At 38.9% G+C, this 19,801-nt stretch overlaps 1 protein-coding gene and 1 long non-coding RNA gene across 7 annotated transcripts in view; both read right to left on the bottom strand.

Annotated features, from left to right (window-relative positions):
* Nucleotides 1-10,834, bottom strand: part of RTN4 (reticulon 4) — a 72,121-nt gene extending 61,287 nt beyond the window's left edge. For 3 of the 5 annotated variants that reach the window (XM_005662541.4, XM_005662544.2, XM_005662545.2), the window contains exon 1: nucleotides 9,996-10,717. In XM_005662541.4, the coding sequence (XP_005662598.2) occupies nucleotides 9,996-10,560 (565 nt within the window). In that variant the 5' untranslated portion in view covers nucleotides 10,561-10,717. 5 annotated transcript variants of the gene reach the window in all.
* A 4,459-nt stretch (nucleotides 10,835-15,293) lies between these two features.
* Nucleotides 15,294-19,801, bottom strand: part of LOC110260013 (uncharacterized) — an 84,495-nt gene continuing 79,987 nt past the window's right edge. For both annotated transcript variants that reach the window (XR_014841948.1, XR_014841947.1), the window contains exon 3: nucleotides 15,294-15,357. This is a non-coding gene — a long non-coding RNA (uncharacterized LOC110260013). The remainder of the gene's footprint in view (nucleotides 15,358-19,801) is intronic.

The raw sequence follows: 19,801 nt of genomic DNA, 5'->3' as shown, positions 1-19,801 counted from the left end.
CTCTAAATGCTTTTAGGAAAAAAAGGCTAAATTCAAAGTTTAAAGTTTCCACCCAAGGAAACAAGAAAAAAAAAGAAGAGCGAGTTTATTAACCCAAATAAGTTACAGAATATAAATAAAATAACAGCAGAGACCAATGATATGAAAAACATATAAACTGCAGAGGGGAAAAAAAAAAAAAAATCAATGAAACCAAAAGCTGGTTCTGTGAAAAGATCAATAGAAATGATAATCCCTAAAATAATCAAGAAAAACAAGTTTGGAAATAAAAGAGAGACTTTCATTAAAAATCCTAAAAACATATGAAAATATTATAAACAAGTTTATGCCAATAAAGTAGACAACTTAGGGGAGTGAACAAATTCCCTGATGTCCACTCATTAAGATTAAAGAGTCAAATTCCTTGAAAGGTATATGTTTCCAAACTGACACAAGTAAAAACAGAAAATCTGAATACCTCTTTATCACTTAAAGAAAGTACATCTATAATTTAAAATTTTCTGCACAAAGAAAACTCCAAGGCCAGATGGTTTCACTACTAAATTTTACAAACATCTAAGGATGCTTATACAAACTCTTTCATTATATAAAGGAAGAGCAAGCACTTTCCAAATGTTTTACAAATTTACACACTAATACAAAAAACCAGACAAGGGTGTTAAAGGAAAATAAAAATACAGAAAAATACCCCTACACATACATGCAAAAATCATTAATAAAATATGAGCAAAATGAATCCAACAATTTTTTTTTTTTTTTTTTTTTTTTTTTTTTTTGCCAAGGTAGGCAGCAGCTTGATGAGATCCTTCATCTCAGTTCCGAGACCAGGGACTGAACACAAGCCACAGTGGTGAAAGTACCTAATCCTAACCCCTGGATCACCAGGGAACTCTCAAGTGCAGCAATTCTCAAAAAGTATTATATTAACAGCATGAAAAAGAAACGTTATATGATCATCTCAATAGACACCAACAGGCATGTGATAAAATTCAACACCCATTTCATAAAAATTCTCAGCAAACTGGGAATAAAAGGAAACTTTCTCAACCTAAAAGTCAAGACCTCTAGAGAAAATACGCAGTCAACATCATATTTAACAATGAAAGACTAAACACATTTCCTCAAGATGCAGAAAAAAAGCAAGGAATCAACAGGCCTTCTCACCACATTTATGGCATAAAGATGAAGAAAAAGTAGAAATATCTTAACTTGCAGATAATAGGACAATATGGTTAGAAAAATTCTAATTGTTTAAAAAAACAACAACCTAAAAATCCTACCAGAACTAGTAATAAGTGAATTTAGGAAGGATACAGGAAAGATAGAAGAATATACAAAAATCATTATATTTCCAAATACTAGCAACCAACAAATGGAAAATTTTTTAAATTTTAATAAGTCCCCTGGTGGCTCAGTGGGTTAAGGATCCAGCATTGTAAGTGCTGTGGTGCAGGTTCAGTCCCTAGCCCAGGAACTTCCATATGCCATGGGCACAGCCACACACACACACAAAATGTTAATATCATTTATAGAAGCAACGATAACAAAAAAATACTTAGGAATAAATTTAGCAACAGAGATCCAAAACTGCTAAACTCAACTATATATAATACTGTTGAGAGAACTCAAAGAAGACCTAAAACATCAGAGGGAGAGAGACGTACATGGACAGGAAGACCTAATATTGCTGTGTGTTAGGATAGAGTTCTCTGAGTTTCTTGTGCTTTTGCATATCTTGTCAGCAGAGGCTGGGCATTGACTGTCTTTGTTCCTGATTATTTTTTCAAAGATGTTTATATAGCAAACAGCCTTGTATATGAAAATAGTGTCTTCCTCTTAAGTAACAGGCAGACATGCTTATTTTGTAGTGGAAGGTTCAGTTTCTCTAAATTCAAGGCTCCTCTCCTTGAGGAATCCATAGCAAGCACAAATATCACTTGCCCCTGTCCATGTTACCCTATGGGAAATGGGACTCAGGAAACCTGCACAAGAAAATGGTGACATTCTGGCTATTATCGTTGTTATGAGTAATAAAGCCCTTTGTCTCTGGCCCAGGCATCTATGTCTACTACCAGTGTCCATGAACTACAAAGGCTAACTTGTTAGCTTGTAATAAGGTAAAAATCTCAAAACCTAAAATGTCAGTTCTCCTCACAGTAATCTCTAGTGTCAGTGCAATCCCAATCAAATCCCAGCAGACACTTTGTAGAAATGAATAAGTCAATTCTAAAAGGTATATAAAAGGGCCTACAAATGATGAATAATTTTTTTAAAGATAAAAATTGGAATAAAAATCAATCATACTACTTGATTTTAAGACTTACTGTAAAGCTATAGTCATCAAAACGGTCTGGAATTAGCGTAAGGGTAGACGAATAGATCAATAGCACAAAGTAGATGTACATATATAGGCACATTTATATGGTCAACTGATTTTTGACAAAGACATCAAAGCAATTCATTAGAGATAGACAAATTCTCCACCTCCTCGAAAAAAAAAAAATTCTGCTGAGAAAACTAGGTGTCTATATGGAAAAATATATATAAATTTAGATCTGTAACTCTTCCATAGGCAAAAATTAACTTAAGATGGATCACAGATTTAGAAATAAAGGCTAAAACTATCAAGCTTCTAAAAGAAAACAGAATTATCTTCACAACCAGTAGGCAAATATGTCTTAGCACATAGAAACTGCTAACCATAAAAGAAAACCTGAAAAATTAAGACTTCATCAAAATTAGAAAATTATAATCATCAAAAGGAACCATCAATGAAATTAATATGCAAGCTATAGATTAAGAAAATACATTCACAATCCACGTATCTGACAAAAGACTTTTACCCAGAATGTATTAAAAAACTCCTGCATGTGGGTTCGATCCCTCGCCTCATTCAGTGGGTTAAGGATCTGGCATTGCCATGAGCTGTTGTGGTGCAGGTCGCAGACACGGCTCGGATCTGGCATTGCTGTGGCTGTGGTGTAGGCCAGTGGCTGCAGCTCTGATTTGACCCCTAACCTGGGAAAATATGCTGCAGGTGTAGCCGTAAAAAGACAAAAAAAAAAAAGAAAGAAAGAAAAGAAAACCTCCTGCAAATCAGAAAAAAACATACAACCCAAAGTAAGAATGGGCAAATTACTGAAATATTTCATAAAAGAAAATATACAGGTAACCAATAGACATGTAGAAATCCTCTAATTCATTAGTTGTTAGGGAGACCTAAATTAAAACCAAAGTGGCTAAAATTTAAAAGACTGAAAATAATAAATGTTGGTGAGACTGTAAAACCACTAACTTTTATACACTGCTGATGGAAGTGGAAATACTTTGAAGAACAATTTGGCAATTTCTTATAGTTAAATATATACCTATCCCATGACTCAGCAATTCTGTTAGTTATTCTCACTCAATTCTATTCTCTTTACTCAAGAAAAATGAAAAACGTGTGTCGACCAAAAGGACTATACAAGGATGTGCATAGCATTCTTTTGTTTATAAGCCAGAAACTATGTCCAAATGTTCATCAACAAATGAATGAACAAATTGTAATCTTATGGGACACTACTCAGTAGTAAGAAGGAATAAATTACTGATACTTGCAACATCACTAATAAATCTCAAAAACATACTGAATGCAAATAACCAGGCATAAAAGAGTACATATTATGTGACTCCATTCATATAATGCTCTATAATAGGCAAAACTAATCTATGGTGAAGGAAATCAGACAGTGGTTGCTTGGGATTGAGGGGTTGGGAGGACAGAATTGAAATGAATTGACTACTAAAGACCCAAGGGATCTTTCTGAGATGATGTAAATGTTCTATATCTGAACATAAAACTGTTGAAACTTAAGATCCATGCACTTTATTGTATGTAAATTATATCTTAACAAACACATTAAAACTTAAAAAGCATATTGGCCCTCTTCAACAAATAAATTTCAGAGAAGCAGAACCTACAAGCAAGCAAGGAAGAACTCACAGGCAGACTAAGAGACCTATACAATAAATCAATCCATTGCAATAGATGGACCTTATTTAGAATCTGATTTTTTTTAAAACTGTTTCAAAGAAGTCATTTATGACATTCACTGCATAACAAAATGTAAACACTGGCTGAATATTTGATATGAATTATTGTCAAATATTATTCATATCTGAGTATGAATAATATGATTATGTTTTGCAAAGGAGTATTTAACGGTCTGCAAGCTACATAATGAAATACTTATGAGGGTGCAGGACTGGCAGAATTGGCCATGGGTGGATGATTGTTGGGGCTAAGTGATGGTTAAATGAGGTTTTATAAATTCTGTCTTTATGTTTGAAATTTTTCATAGCAAAAAGTAAAAATAATTTTTAAAATCTCTCCAAAAAAAAAGAGATAAGGCAACATACACATACTAAAATTCTATTATCTTAAAGCAAATTTAGTCACAAATTTTACGTACAATTTTTTTTTTTTTGGTCTTTTTGTCCTTTTAGAATGTTATAGGAACACATGAGTAAAGCAACTTAAAAATTAATAGTCATGTTCCAAGAAACAAAAAACTATCAGTTAAATTGTAAAATTATCAATTCCTCCTTTAGAGTTGAAACGAATGATGATGCCATCCATCTCAGAAGACCTTAGCATCAGTAGAGCTGGGCCTTGCCACTCCACATGCCTATGTCCTACATTAACTAGCCACAAAGGTCACACCCACTCATTTAAATACTGCTGATGAATTATGGTTCTGCTCTTGCACTTCCCATTCCTGGTGCTGACACCCCCAGAGAGACCTTTTAGGGTCTATATTTAGAAACAGGAACAAAAAGTCTCAAAGAATGTACTGTAACAACAGTGTATCTACAACATTTACTTCTACTTAGAGGTCCTAGGGAAAAATCAGGAAATATCATCCATGTGGTTGGTACTTTTAAACTAGACTAGCAAAATACCTTTAAAATGTGCTATTGGAGCCAAGACATGGAAACAACCCAAATGTCCATCGACAGATGATTGGATTCGGAAGAGGTGGTATATATACACAATGGAATACTACTCAGCCATAAAAAGAATGACAAAATGCCATTTGCAGCAACATGGATGGAGCTAGAGAATCTCATACTGAGTGAAATGAGCCAGAAAGACAAAGACAAATGCCATATGATATCACTTATAACTGGAATCTAATATCCAGCACAAATGAACATCTCCTTAGAAAAGAAAATCATGGACTTGGAGAAGAGACTTGTGGCTGCCTAATGGGAGGGGGAGGGAGTGGGAGGGATCGGGAGCTTGGGATTATCAGACACAACTTAGAATAGATTTACAAGGAGATCCTTCTGAATAAAGATCCTAGAACTTTGTCTAGATACTCATGTTGCAACAGAAGAAAGGCTGGGGGAAAAATGTAATTGTAATATATACATGTAAGGATAACCTGACCCCCTTGCTGTACAGTGGGAAAATAAAAAAATAAAAATAAAAAAATAAAAAGAGAAAAATAAATAAATAAATAAATAAAATGTGCTATTGGAAGTTCCCGTCATCGCACAGCAGAAACGAATCCAACTAGGAACCATGACATTGCAGGTTCGATCCCAGACCTCGCTCAGTGGATTAAGGATTTGGCATTGCCGTGAGCTGTGGTGCCGGTCACAGATGCGACTCGGATCTGGCATTGCTGTGGCTGTAGCTCCAATTAAACCCCTAGCCTGGGAACCTCCATATGCCTCAGATGTGGCCCTAAAAAGCAAATAAATAAATAAATAAATAAATAGTGCTATTTAAACTGGGACTTCGCATCAGCAGTGTTTCAAATAAATTGCTTTTAAGTATACCATGAAATAACACACAAAACAGAGCCAATTACTGGACAAAAGATAACATGTTCCTTTTAAAAAATGTTTTATAACAGCAAATCTTCCAAGTGAACAGAAACATAGTGATAAAATAGCTTGTCTTCTAAATACTACTACTCCACATAATTAGATATTTACCAAAAGTTCAATCACTTCATTTTAAAAGAGATCTAAAGAGGCTTACTAAAAAGAAATGTAAACTTGACATTGCACTTCCTAGGAACCAATGAGAAATGTAATTCACTTTATCCGTAAGGAACATACCACTTGCTCCCAACTTTTATACTCAGTCAGAAAACTGAAAATGGTTAACAAGAGAAATTATTCAGAATCTCTAAATTCATCAATTCCATTCCTTGTTGTCATTGATTTAAAAAGCACCAACATTCTTTTCATTGTTTTACATCCATGGCTTCCAAGTACTATCAATTATTCTTTATAAAATCTCTTCTTAAATATAAAGATTGAGAGACAAAGAAATTATGCTTCCTAGAGTTTCTTATATTCTTCCCTGTATTCAATTTTCACTGAATAAACTACTAAATGAACTAGTTCAGGCTCTACTCACCTCTCTCAGAACTATTGTAAAATCTTTCTAAATAGTTCCATTTTTCTTTCCAACCTATCTTGAATACCGTTGCTTTTCTAACACTGCTTTTATTTTACTTTATTTTATTTTATTTTATTTTATTGCTTTTTAGGGCCACACTAGCGGCATGAGGAGTTTCCCAGGCTAGGGGTCTAATCAGAGCTACAGCTGCTGGCCTACGCCACAGCCACAGCAATGCCAGATCCAAGCCTGTCTGTGAACTACACCACAGCTCACAGCAATGCCAGAGACTTAACCCACTGAGGGAGGCCAGGGATGGAACTGGTAACCTCATGGCTCCTAGTCAGATTCGCTTCCACTGCACCACGACAGGAACCCCTAACACTTCTTTTATGATGCCAGGTTTCAGCTCAATAATTTTCAATGGTTTCCCAAAGCCTAAAGCAGAAATTCAGGAAAAGATGAAAAATAATGAAGTGACTTTCTACTTTGGAAATAATAACAAAAACATTTTTTTTTTATAACATAAATTGCCAAAACCAAGGGCAACTGTCAATGGCAGAGCATGGATAAAAGCACGATAATAAAACCCTAGTTCCTTAAATTTGCATGCAATACCCTTCAGAATCCAGATCTACCATACATTTTCAATCTTAATTAACACTGGCTTAGAATACGTCCAGAGATCAACTCAGTGTCATCCTTAATGAATGTCTGCACTTCTCTCAATTCAATTGCTATCTGGTTTCCCTTCCATATCCTCAAAGCCTAGGTTAACCAAACCATCTGAAGCCAATGTTTCTCCATGAAAAATGGTCAGCAGGCAAGAAGCTTCAGTCTTACTTCATTTACTACATCGCAATAAGGATGGATGCTTCAAGTACCAGAGCAAACAGCAAAATTACAACCTACCAAGTGATGGAAATCACGGTTTTCAAAAAAATGGGGTAAACAACATTGTTAAATACAAGTGTCAGGGATCTACCATACCCAGTAACATAAACCCTCCTCCAGTCAGACTGCTCTTAAGTGTCTAACCATGCTCTGCACATTTCTCACGTTCTTTGTCTTTACTCACATCAGCCCTCTTAGTTCTTCTGAATCTTCAAAACTATATTTTTGTTCCAAAATCCCAATATAATTAAGGAACATATTTCTAAAATAAACAATACTTTAAAAAGTCAAATTTACCGTGGCCTGCTTAGAGACCTCGCATGATCTAAGTATAGTCAATCTCCCCACTCTGTTACACTTTCTCCCCCTAGTTTTTCTCACTAGCAGTCTTACTAAATTCTCAAACATACAAAGCTCATTCCTGCCTCAGGTCTTTTGCCTCCTAGGAGCATCTTGGAAATGCTTTATCTCTGCCACTCAAATCTCACCTCCTCAGAAAGGCCCTTCTCAGTGCCACCCTACCTAAAAAGGTTCCCACACATATCAATCATTTACCACACTATTATCCTCTAATTTTTCTCATACACTTAACACTATTCTGAGTTATTTATGTGCTTATTTTCTCTACTTCCCCCATAGGGAGCACATGTGTCTTACTTATATCCTCATAGCCTACCACAGTACCTGTCTCTTTATAGGTAATCAATCAGTTGAATGAATGAACAAACTGTTAAGAAAATTAGACTCAGTGAAATGACTTAAATATCCTGATCAAAAGCATGATGTTCCTTCATTTTCTAAAGGAACTAAGGTTTCCAAATAAGCAACATCAATACAGAAGTAGGGAATTATGTAAAAACAGAGCAGGTAATACTCTCTCTCCTTTGTCTTCCAAACTTAGTATTCCAAAAGTCAAAATTCCAAGAGAATGCTGTCACCTCCTGAATCGCCAAGGTTCAAAGAACAGAACTCTTTTGTTTCCATGCAGGAATACAAGATGACAAATTAGTATGCTTTCATTAATCATAACATTTTCCATTTGCAAATTTCTTATCACTTGATATTTTTCTACTTCACTTTAGTTTCTCTAAAATGTGTTTTTTACTCAGAAAAGGAAAAAATGAGTTTCTCCTTAATTCTACTATCTTCAGTGTAGAGATTACTGTTTTTAGTAATGGTTTGGGGTATGTAAATATCAAAATGTTATGCAGAAACATCACTATTGGCTTGTTTTTCCCACTACGGAACAGAAGCGAACTGAAGAAAAAAAAAAATTCTTCTATGACCTCAGACTGATAGTTGTTTTCTAGAAAAAAGAATCATTTCTAAAATCCTACAAAGCTAAGACAATTTCTCAGCAGACTATTACACTACCTGATTTTCTTCTTGCTCCGTTTTTACATTAAGATCCTACTACTAGTGGGACACTTTATGTCTCAGAAAAATCAAGCTACGTGTTAATAAGTTAATGACGTGTCTAACGAGATGAATTCTCAATCTCGAACAAATCTCATTTTTTTCTTTTCCGAAATGGACAATTTGCTAAGATGCAAAGGGTAATAAAACAATGCTCCTAAAAATAACTTACAACCGGGTAGTCATGTGAATGAAAAGATTTGCACACTATGCACATCTGTCTTTGCGGACCTAAAATATATTACTTTTACTACAAAAAGAGTATTACTTTTTTACTACGAAATAGTATTTCTAAACTAGTAAATAAAAACATGTCTCAGAACATTTCATTAAGTCTCATGGTAAATCTGCCACAATTTCAACTGGCCTATTCCCGACAAGGAATCCACAGGTTTTCTCTTCTTTCATAATGTCAACCATTTTGCCTTTTCCTTTTTTTTCTCTACTATTCAATTACGATGCATTAAGATGCTAAACCTCTCCACCCTAACAGCGATTCCTCTCACTCTGCAGCAGAACCCCTGGCAGAACTGCGCCCCGTCGTAACGAGATACCCAGGTCCCACTTCCCTGGCTCTGTTAAGCTGGTGGGAAGTCGCCACATCACAACCCGGGTAAGCTGGGCGGTGGCAGGACTTCGCCAGAACTCTGCTTCCCAACCCTCCACGCGCCACACCACTGGAGGCGCTCTCCCTTCACTGCAGCTGGGTCAAAGTGGACGTTTTCCACTGGGCATCAGCGCAGCGGGGGAGAGAGGGGAAGAAGCGCAAAAGGCCACCCAAGCCGAGCAAAGGGTGAGGAGGGGGGGGGTCATTGCTGAATTCAGGTAAAGCCCAACAGCAAAACTGCGTCTTCTCCCTAGAAGCCATCCACACGGACAGACAAAAGATTAGGGCGCCAAGGCCTTTCTTTCCATCCTCACCCCGGAACCGAGTCAACCCCAGAAATCCACACCCCTCGTCCCTCGATACACACCCAGCTCCAGCAAGGGGTGGGTGCCTAACTTCCGGGACGCAGTGTAATAGGGACCAGAGAGAAGAACCTGGGAGCAGACAGGGTGCACGTGTTCCCTAAAAGCACACGTACAATAAAGAGCAAGCCCCAGCTTCCTTGGCCGCCCCACCCTGCTCCCCACGTCTCCCACCAGGGGGGGGCGCCTTCTCCCCGAGGTCTGCAGACAAAGCCCCTCTGGGCGGAGAGGAAGGCTGGGCCGGAGCCTCTGGGGGCAGCACACAAAAGAGGGAGGGGCGCGAGGGGCGGTGCGAGGCAGAGGGCGCGGCACTCACCCACTGAGCCTGAGGAGCCTCTGCGCTTGGGCGCGGCCGGCGTGGAGGGGGGCGCGGCGGGGGCCGGGGCGGCCGGGGTCCACGCGGGCTCCGCCTGGGGGCTTACGCCGGCTGGAGGAGGAGGGGGAGGCCGGGCCGGAGGCTCATCGTCCTCAGTGATGTTGGAGGGCGAGGCTGTAGCAACAGACGGTGGGGAGGGCGCGGACATCTCCAACGACGTGGGGTTCTGGTCCCAAGACGGCTGCTGCTCCCGGGCGGCGAGGGGCGCAGCAGGCAGGGGCCCCCGGGGCGGCGGGGGCACGAAGTCATTGCCAAAGTCCAGCAGGGGCGCGCCGGCGGGGGAGGGGGCGGCGGCGGCGGTGGGCACCGGGGCCGCCGACAGCCCGGCGGCAGGCTTCCTCTCCAGCACCTCCAGCTCCTCCAGGTCCTCGTCCTCGTCCTCGTCTTCCTCCTCCTCCTCCTCTTCCTCTTCGTCCTCGGGTTCCCTCACGAACTGGTACTTGAACGCGGGCTGAGGCCGGGGCGGGCTGTCCGAGGACGAGGAGACCAGAGGCGACTGGTCCATGTCTTCCTTGGCTGGCGGGTCAGAGATGATGCTGCAACTGCTGCCTCCGCGGGAGACGCTTCTCTGAGCCGCAGGCGGTTGTGGGGGGTGGGGAGACTAAGAGGGGCAGGGCCCAGCGAGCCGAGGGACCTGCAGTGGCGGCGGCTCCCGGAACAATGAGACTGCTCCTCCTGCCTCCGCGCCCGTGATGCGCCACCCGCCCCGTCCCCAGTTGCCGCTGCCGCCGCCGCCCAGACGAGCAAAGGAGACAGGCCAGCCGACACTCCGCCCACTTTAGCGTGACTCACCCTCCCCGCCAGGGAGAGGCACGGACTGGCGCGAGAAGAGCAAGCCAATCATCTAAACGATAGAGATGACCGACAACCAGCCTGCCCAACGGAAAAGGAAAAAGACAAAAGTAGGTGGGTCTTACTGCACTTCCTCTCTCTTACCGGCCGGGGTGGGTTCGATGGGCGGGGTTTGGGACTGGGCTCTACCCTCCACCTAGAGTAGATGCGAGTGGGGCTGAGGGTCTCGGCCTTACCCACAGCTGGAGGCAGGTTTGTGTGGTTAGAGAACTGGGAAAGCAAGCGGGCTCCCTGCCTGCCTTGAGGGGTCGGAGAGGCTCCCGGCGCGCCACCGGAAGGGCGTTATCTTGGCAACTGGGTGTGGAAACTTTCCTCCCAGGAAAGGAAAAAACCCAGAGTGGAGAAAGGTACTAAATAACGGGACTGTGAAGTTGATCTTGATAATTGAAGTATGCATTAAGTTTAGAACATTTTGAAATCAAAGATTGTATTTTTCAAATTTACATTCCTAAATCACCTCATCACTACTACCATCACCACCGTAAAACAAAAAATAACTTTTTTTGACACTTTTAAGATCCCTCCCAGTCTAAACTGTAGACCCTGGATAAGGTAGGCAAATAGAGCTGGCGTGGTCTATCCAGGACTGGGGCTGACCATTTAAAAGTCAGCTCTTCTCCTTCAAGAAGGGTTTGGGATCTGACTGCTTGCTGGACTCTAACTTGGAAGGAGGATGAGTCACCCAGAGAGGGAGGGGAGAGGGGAAAGTAGAAACAGAACGATGCCTTGGAAGGCAAATTTGATTCACATTATATTTCAGTCACCTTAGGCTCATGAGTCAACATTGTGGATGATTCAGGCTTTCTGGGAGTCAGGAATCCAATACATACTCATTTCTTTGATATGCCACAATGAGCATAATCTCCATTCCACTTGCAGAACTGGAGAGTTTAAAGGGGTTGCAGAACATTTAAGTATTAGCATCTAGAGGTTTAGAGAGCTCTTTTATCTTTCTGATACACCTTCCAAAAATGTTCCCTTCCTGTCTCATCTGGAGGCCCTGCAGAGAGGAGGATAGATGGCTTTAAGTTGCTCATAGTCTAAGCCTGCACTGTTCATTACCTTAGTCATTGGCTACTCCTGGCTATTGAGAAGTTGAAATTTGAGTAGTCTGAGTAGTAGAAATGAGATATGCTCTAAGTTTGAAATGCACACTAGATTTGAGAGTTAGTACGAAAAAAATTTATCTCAATTTTTATATTATTTACACGTTGGAATTGATAATGTTTTTTGCACACTGGGATAAGTGTAATATATTATTAACTTTGTTTCTTTTTAGTGGAGCATCTTCTTTTTAAGGCTACACCTGCAGCATATGGAAGTTCTTGTGCTAGGTGTCCAATCAGAGCTGCAGCTGGAGCCACAGCCACAGCAATGCCAGATACTTAACCCACTCATCGAGGACAGGGATGGAACCTGCATCCTCATGGATACTAATCAGGTTCTTAACCCACTGAGCCACAAGGGGAACTCCATGTCTAGCAATTGTTAAATACATGTATGGCCTACATTTTACTTCTATTGGACAGTGCTAGTCTAAATTGATGATTAAGAAATGTTGATTGCCATGAGGAATCACAGGTTATTTAAGCAAATTTTTAGCTCCAACTGATTAATATTAGCTTAGGTTCAATTTGAGTATTAAAAGGGAAAAGCAGGGATTGGGGAGGAAGTAGAGATATGAAGGTGGAACACAGGAGATTTTTAGGACAGTGAAACTCTTCAGTATGACACTGTGATGGTGGATATATGATATTATACATTTGTTGCAACTCAGAACTGTACAACACAAAGAGTAAACCCTAATGTAAACTGGATGGACTTTAATAATACATCAGTATTAGTTCATAGATTGTAAAATATGTACCACACCAAGACAGGTTGTCAATTATGGGGAAAATGGTTAGGGGTGGATGTGAAAGTATATGAGAACTCTCTTTTCTGTTCAGTTTTTCTGTAAATGTAAAACTCAGAAATAAAGTTTATTAATTTTTTTAAAAAAATGAAAGAAGATTTCCCATTACCTCATCAGGTTAATTATCAACAATACATTCAGGACCTGGCTTATCAGCCCCACAGAGATGAACTGGCTTTATTTTTAGAAAATTGTTGTGCATTGCTTAGAGTTCGTTTTTTGTTTTTTATTTAGAAGTGTTGGGAAAAGTAGGAAGAGAGAAATATTCGTGTAGAATTTGGGGGCAGGAGGTTTAATGCCAAACTAAAAATTTTAAATGAAACAGATTCCTCAATAATAACAAAAACAGTCATCTTTCAAGTATCTGTCAAAAATTTTCCAAAACACATTATTTTCATCTCAGTCTATACATATACAAAAGTATACTAATGAAATGTGATGGTATGAATTTTTTTCTATTAAATCACAATTCAGCTATCAGCAGGTCAATCTTCCCCATACTGTTTATCCTACTGTGTTTGTTCTGAAACTCCTTAATGGAAAGTTTCACAAGGTTTTCATATATTATTTGTAAGTTGCTTATACGATATTTCTGCATCCATATATCTGTGTACCTGCTAATTCTAAAGTAGTCATAAGGGCATATCTTAACTAAAATGTTTAAAAGAATGATAAAAATAGTAATGATAAAATAATAAAAATAATTTACTAAAATGATAAAAGGAGTCATAAAGAATAATTACAGAAAAGTTGTAGATTTGCTATTTTTTAAGATAGGAAAAAATCTACTTGAATGCATAGTAAAGAAGAAACCTGTATATATCAATCATTAAAGAATTTGCAGGCATAGGAAGAGTTCCTAAGACAATACCTATCTCTGACAGGACTATAATACTTAGTAATCAATTTTAGTTTGATGAATATTTACTAAATTCTCTCATAATCTATTTCAGAGTTACAATTTTAATAGTAAATAGCATTAAATATTGAGTCAATAATATGAGCACTCTCCTCTGGCGCAGAAGAAAAAATAAAAATTTTATACTACTGAACTCAGTGACTTCTAAAAAATTAAGTATTTGGTGGATGAAAAAAAAGTAAAGTGTTCATCTCGTGTTCAGAAAATGGTCAATAAAGCATAAGGAAAGGAAAATGTTGCTGCTATACCATAATTAAAAGCAGAATTAGTTACACATTACTCTAACTAAATGTGAATACCACTCCCCCATCAAGAACATTCTGGTATTTGAAATGTTTAAAGAAAGAATACAAATTCTAGATCATAATAACAGAAAATAATTATTTAATGAATTATCTTTTAAATTATCTTACCAGATGTAGAAGATTAAAGTTTCTAGTTACAATGGGTTAATAACTGTTCTCTCTTAGAACATTATAAGAGATCCATTCAGCCTGGTGGAATCATAGAATCTCAGAGTTGGGAGGACTGTGGGGGGCCCAGTCTCTATCCCATTACAAGAATTCCCTACTGAAGGTTTTTTAACTTGGCTATCTATGGTAGGTTAAAAAAAGACTACAAACCCTGCAATGAGGTCAGGTCAATGCAATCAAGAGGTCAGGCCAATTTCCCTATCCTATTCAGATCTGGTCTTGTGATTTTTTGACCAATAGAATGCACTAGAAATGAGGTTCATGCCTAACCACCAGAAGCATGAGAGCATCCACACTCACTCTCTTGGATTGCTGAGGCCCAAGATGAGAGACATGGAGAGAAAGACCTAGCTCTCCCAGCCACAGAGCTGATATCCCAGAAATATGAGGCCATCTATTCAGCCAACCCACACAACCATGATGAATAAGGAAACCCTCTTTCAAACTACTACCTTTTGGGATGGTTCATTACACAGCAAAAGCTAATTGAAACATCATCTACTTTGTGCTTCCATTTGGTGCTTTATTCATTCACACATGAAATATTTATTGGGTATTTACTCTGCACCAAGCACTGTTCAAGACTCTGAAAGACAGCACTGAACAAATCAGACACACATGTGCTTGAACATTTTCAGTAAAGGGAGACTTGCTACTTAAGGAAATAGCCCATTTCTGCATTATACCTTATTGCAGAATGCCAAATGGACACCTACCTAATCTAGCACATATACATAGAACAGGTTAATAGTCTTTGCATCATGTATGCCCCCCAAAAGAGTTAAAAGCATGGGATGAGTGTACTCTTATCTATATACTATAAGAAGTAGATCAGAGAGTAGGTTCAGCAACCATGGGTAAAAAATGAGAGGTAGATTCCTGACAAATCTGTTTCAAGAGCTGTGCATCATAGTTTTTTGCCTACTAAGAATGACTTGCTTGTATTCAAGAACACCAAGGAATTACATTCAACCTTTGTATTCAAAAAAGACTGAGACATCAGTCTGGCACTCAAAGGAAAAATTAACAGCTTGCTATGTCATTGTCCCTATCGTTTCCCAGAGATTTTAGGTTTTGTGAAATGTACCTTTTTGTGAAATGCAGTTCATGGTTCTGGTTAAGGTCTTGACATACTAAGTTCATCTGTAATAAGAATAAATACAAAGAGCATAAAATCAATGACTTTGGCCATGCTAGTTATACATTGACAATTAGTGTTGGACCAAAAATTAAAATTTCAAACTTCAAAGAGAAATCATATAATATGCAAGTGAAGGTCATAATTAAAATTGACCCTAACCCTTCTACTTTAACCTTCTTGGGTCCTCTATATTAGTACTGCATTATCTTCCTAGTTCAATGTGCATCATTTCTGTGGTGAAATATATTTTGATCTAGGAAAAAATATATTTTTGATCCAGCAGAAAATCAACTTGTCTAAGCATAATAAATCCAAGCAAAGAAATTCCTAAACCATCCTAGACAAACAAAACAAAACAAAACAAAACAAAAAATCCACCTGGGAGATCCCGTCGTGGCACACCGCAAACAAATCCAACTAGCAATCATGGGGTTGTGGGTTCAATCCCTGGCCTCTCTCTGTGGCTAAAGGATCTGGTGTTACCATGAGCTGTGATGTAGTTCGCAGATGCGGCTTGGATCCTGTGTGGCTGTGGCTGTGGCTAGGCCAGCAGCTACAGCTCTGATTTGACCCCTAGCCTGGGAACCTCCATATGCTGTGGGTGCAGCCCTAAAAAGCAAAAAAAAAAAAAAAAAAAAAAACCTGTCCTCATGAAAAAAAATAACTACAAAGAAGCATTTAGAAAATTATCCGAGTTATAAATGGCTCATTCCAGCATATATCCCACTCCTCCTAATACATAAAGATTGAAGCATACCATTTTGTTGCTTTATCATGAATGGAAATAGAAACCAAGTGGTCACTATCTTTGGAATAAACATTATGCATTTATTCAACTAAAATCTATTGAGCAGCTGCACTTTGGATAAAAAGTAAATAAAATATATTTCCTGGAGTTCCTGTTGTGGCTCAGCAGAAGCGAATCTGACACAGGTGGGTTCGATCCCTGGCCTCGCTCAGTGGATTAAGGATCTGGCTCTGCCATGAGATGTGGTGTGTGTCGCAGATGCTGCTCAGGTCCTGCAAAGTTATGGCCGGCTACAGCTCCAATTCGACCCCTAGCCTGGGACTTCCATATGCTATGGGTACAGCCCTGGAAAACTAAATATAGAACTACCATATGACCCAGCAATCCCATTCTTGGGCATATATCCGGACAAAACTTTCCTTGAAAAAGACACATGCACTCGCATGTTCATTGCAGCACTATTCTTAAAAGCCAGGACATGTAAAAAACCTAAATGTCCATTGGCAGATGAATGGATTAGGAAGATATGGTATATATACACAATGGAATACTACTCAGCCATAAAAAAGAACAAAATAATGACATTTGCAGCAACATGGATGGAACTAAAGACTCTCTCTCTCTCTTTTTTTTTCTTTTTTTTTTTTTTTTTTTTTTGTCTTTTTAGGGCTGCACCCAGAGCATATGGAGTTTCCCAGACTAGGGTTCTAATAGGAGCTGTTGCTGCTGGTCTATGCCAGAGCCACAGCAACACCAGATCCAAACCATGTCTGTGAACTACACCACAGCTCACAGCAACGCCAGATCCTTAACCCCTGATAGAAGCCAGGGATCAAACCCACAACCTCATGATTCCTAGTCAGATTCGTTTCCGCTGCACCATGATGGGAACTCCAAGACTCTCATGTTACGTGAAGTAAGTCACAAAGAGAAAGACAAATACCATATGATATCAGTTATATCTGGAATCTAACATACAGCACAAATGAACCTTTCCACAGAAAAGAAACTCATGGACTTGGAGAACACACTTGTGGTTGCCAGTGGCGAGGGGGAGGGAGAGGGAGTGAGATGGACTGGGAATCTGGGGTTAATAGATGCAAACTATTGCCTTTGGAATAGATAAACAATGAGATCCTGCTGTATAGTACTGGGAACTGTATCTAGTCACTTATGATGGAGGATAATGTGAGAAAAATATGTATGTATGTGTGTGTGATTGGGTCTCTTTGCCGTACAGTAGAAGATTGACAGAACACTGTAAACCAGCTATAATGGAAAAAATAAAAATCATTTTAAAAAAAACATTTCCTGCCATCAAGGAACATAAAGTCTAGTTTGTATAAGACTATATAAATATATATATATAATATGTACATATACTGTATACATATATATATTTATATATACATATGTGTTTGAATATATGTATATAATATATAGAGAGAGGAGTTCCCGTCGTGGTGCAGTGGAAATGAATTCGACTAGGAACCATGAGGTTGCAGGTTCAATCCCTGGCCTCGCTCAGTGGGTTAAGGATCTGGCATTGCCATGAGCTGTGGTAGAGGTCCCAGACTCGGCTCAGATCCCGCACTGCTGTGGCTGTGGCTTAGGCTGGCAGCAACAGCTCCAATTAGACCCCTAGCCTGGGGACTTCCATATGCCGCAGTGTGGCCCTAAAAAGATAAAAAAACAAACAAACAAAAATAATATATAGAGAGAAAGGTAGACGAAGACAGACTGGTCTAAGTGAAATATAACTACTATGTATATAGTTCAGGCAGAAGTTGAAGTGAGCCTAAACTGATAGCATAGGAAATAGAAGATAAATTTGAAAGACATTAAAGTTGAATTCATAGAAACTGGTGACTAATAGGATGGAGGAGCTAATGGAAAAAAAAAAAAAGCTAGTTCTAAGGTTTAAACTGAGTGGACAAGGTACATTGGTGCTGCCATTTATTAAAGAAAAGAAGTCAGGAGGAGAGCACAGAATGGGTGAGTAATGAATGCTAGGGAGAATATAATGACCTGAGTTTTTAGATATACTGAATTTGCATTGCCTGCAGAACACTGAAGTAGAAATAATCAGGAGGCAGCTGGAAAACTAGGGCTGATGCTTAGATCTAGTCTGGAAAGCTGGTAGCTAAACCTGTTGGTTGAGTTTCTTGAGTAAATATTTGAGGAAAATTGGTGGGGCAGGGGAGGGGATGGCCTAGCAGTTTGATAGATACTATCTACTGCCCATGGGAGAAAAAGGCCTAGAATAGAGCCCTGGGAAACAGCAACATGTGCATCTCTGGACGTTCCTGAACATTATTTCCACTTATCCTTTACTTTTCCTAGGCAAAACAAATCAAAACAAAACAAGCAAACTTCTTTTAGCTTTTCTTCATAGGTCGAGGTTTTAAATAGACCCTCATTATTTTCTCCATCCACCTTAATTAAACTCAGAACTCAAAATAATAGTACAGCAAGTGTTCATTATATTTATATTTATCACTAAGTAATCTATAGTACTAATTATTGGACTGCACCAATAATTTAAGCCACAGATAATTCTTAAACCCTCATTAAATTAGTAACTCCAGGCTCTTAGCCAGTAACAAGTAATAGAATTGCCTGGGGAACTTTTGCATCTTCCTGTAACTAACCATAAACTGATGAAAATGCTAAAGAGAAGGAAATGGCTGAAAGAAAAGCAGTAAGAGATTAAGCAAACCCTATAAATTACAAAATTAACTAAACAATAAATTATTCCTTTATATACTACTTGTATGTATGAGGTATAGAATTTTTTTAATCAACAGATCTATATTGCTCACATTCAAATATTTTTATACTTTCCCATGAACGGAGGAACACATTCATCTCCAGAAATGCTATACAGTATATTGCCCTGCATGTGTCTTTTTTGAAATTCATTTTCCTTTTATTACTACAAACTTACTGTGATTTAGTGTTTCCATTTTATCTGATTTTTATTTATTGTCCCAAGTGGAAGTTTTTCCTGTCAGGTGGTAAAAGAAATGTTGCAAATTATGTATGAATGATAAATGCTATTTACTCTAATGAGTTAAATATGGCATGCCATGTGTTCATTTCCTCTCCCTCCTAAAACCCCATTAAAATGTCAGTAAAGCAATAAAAATGGTATTTACCAACAAGGACAAAGAGAATAATAGACAAGATAACTTTGGATAAAATATTTCAACACATTTTTGGAAGAAAGCAGATAGAGGAGCAGTTACTGATTTGGCTGACTGTCAAGTTACAATCTAAATATCTCTCAAGGGGCAATATCAAGTAGAAGTTAGTCGTTTTGTGCCACAGAACCCTTGAGAAGCTCAACCCCAGAGGTGCTGGAATTGAAAACAAGTAGTTTAAGGAAAAGTGGAACCCTTAGCCCCTTTGTCCCCTCCCTGCACCCAGAAAGCCTGCAGCCAGGCTTAAACATATCACCTTTGCCCCACCATTGCTCTCCCCCAGCCCTTGCTGTTCTCTGCTCCTCATTCTCCAGACAGGAAGTTGGAGAATTCTTTTGTGGAGAAACAAATGGTTCCAGTGAAAAATTCTCAAAGTATTGGCATTTGAAGTACCCTAGTAAAAAGATCTGATGAGCCCCAACTGTCCCCTTTCCCCCACAAATCTTCCATCCATTTTTTAAAATTCTCTACTCTTAAGCATAAAGTACAAGAATG

This window comes from Sus scrofa, chromosome 3, assembly GCF_054392235.1.
Source record: "Sus scrofa isolate SSC_HxYL_T2T_F1_AM1 chromosome 3, Sscrofa_HxYL_maternal_Yorkshire_Landrace_v2.0, whole genome shotgun sequence".
NCBI lineage: Eukaryota > Metazoa > Chordata > Mammalia > Artiodactyla > Suidae > Sus > Sus scrofa.
This window is presented reverse-complemented; position numbering and strand designations above follow the sequence as displayed.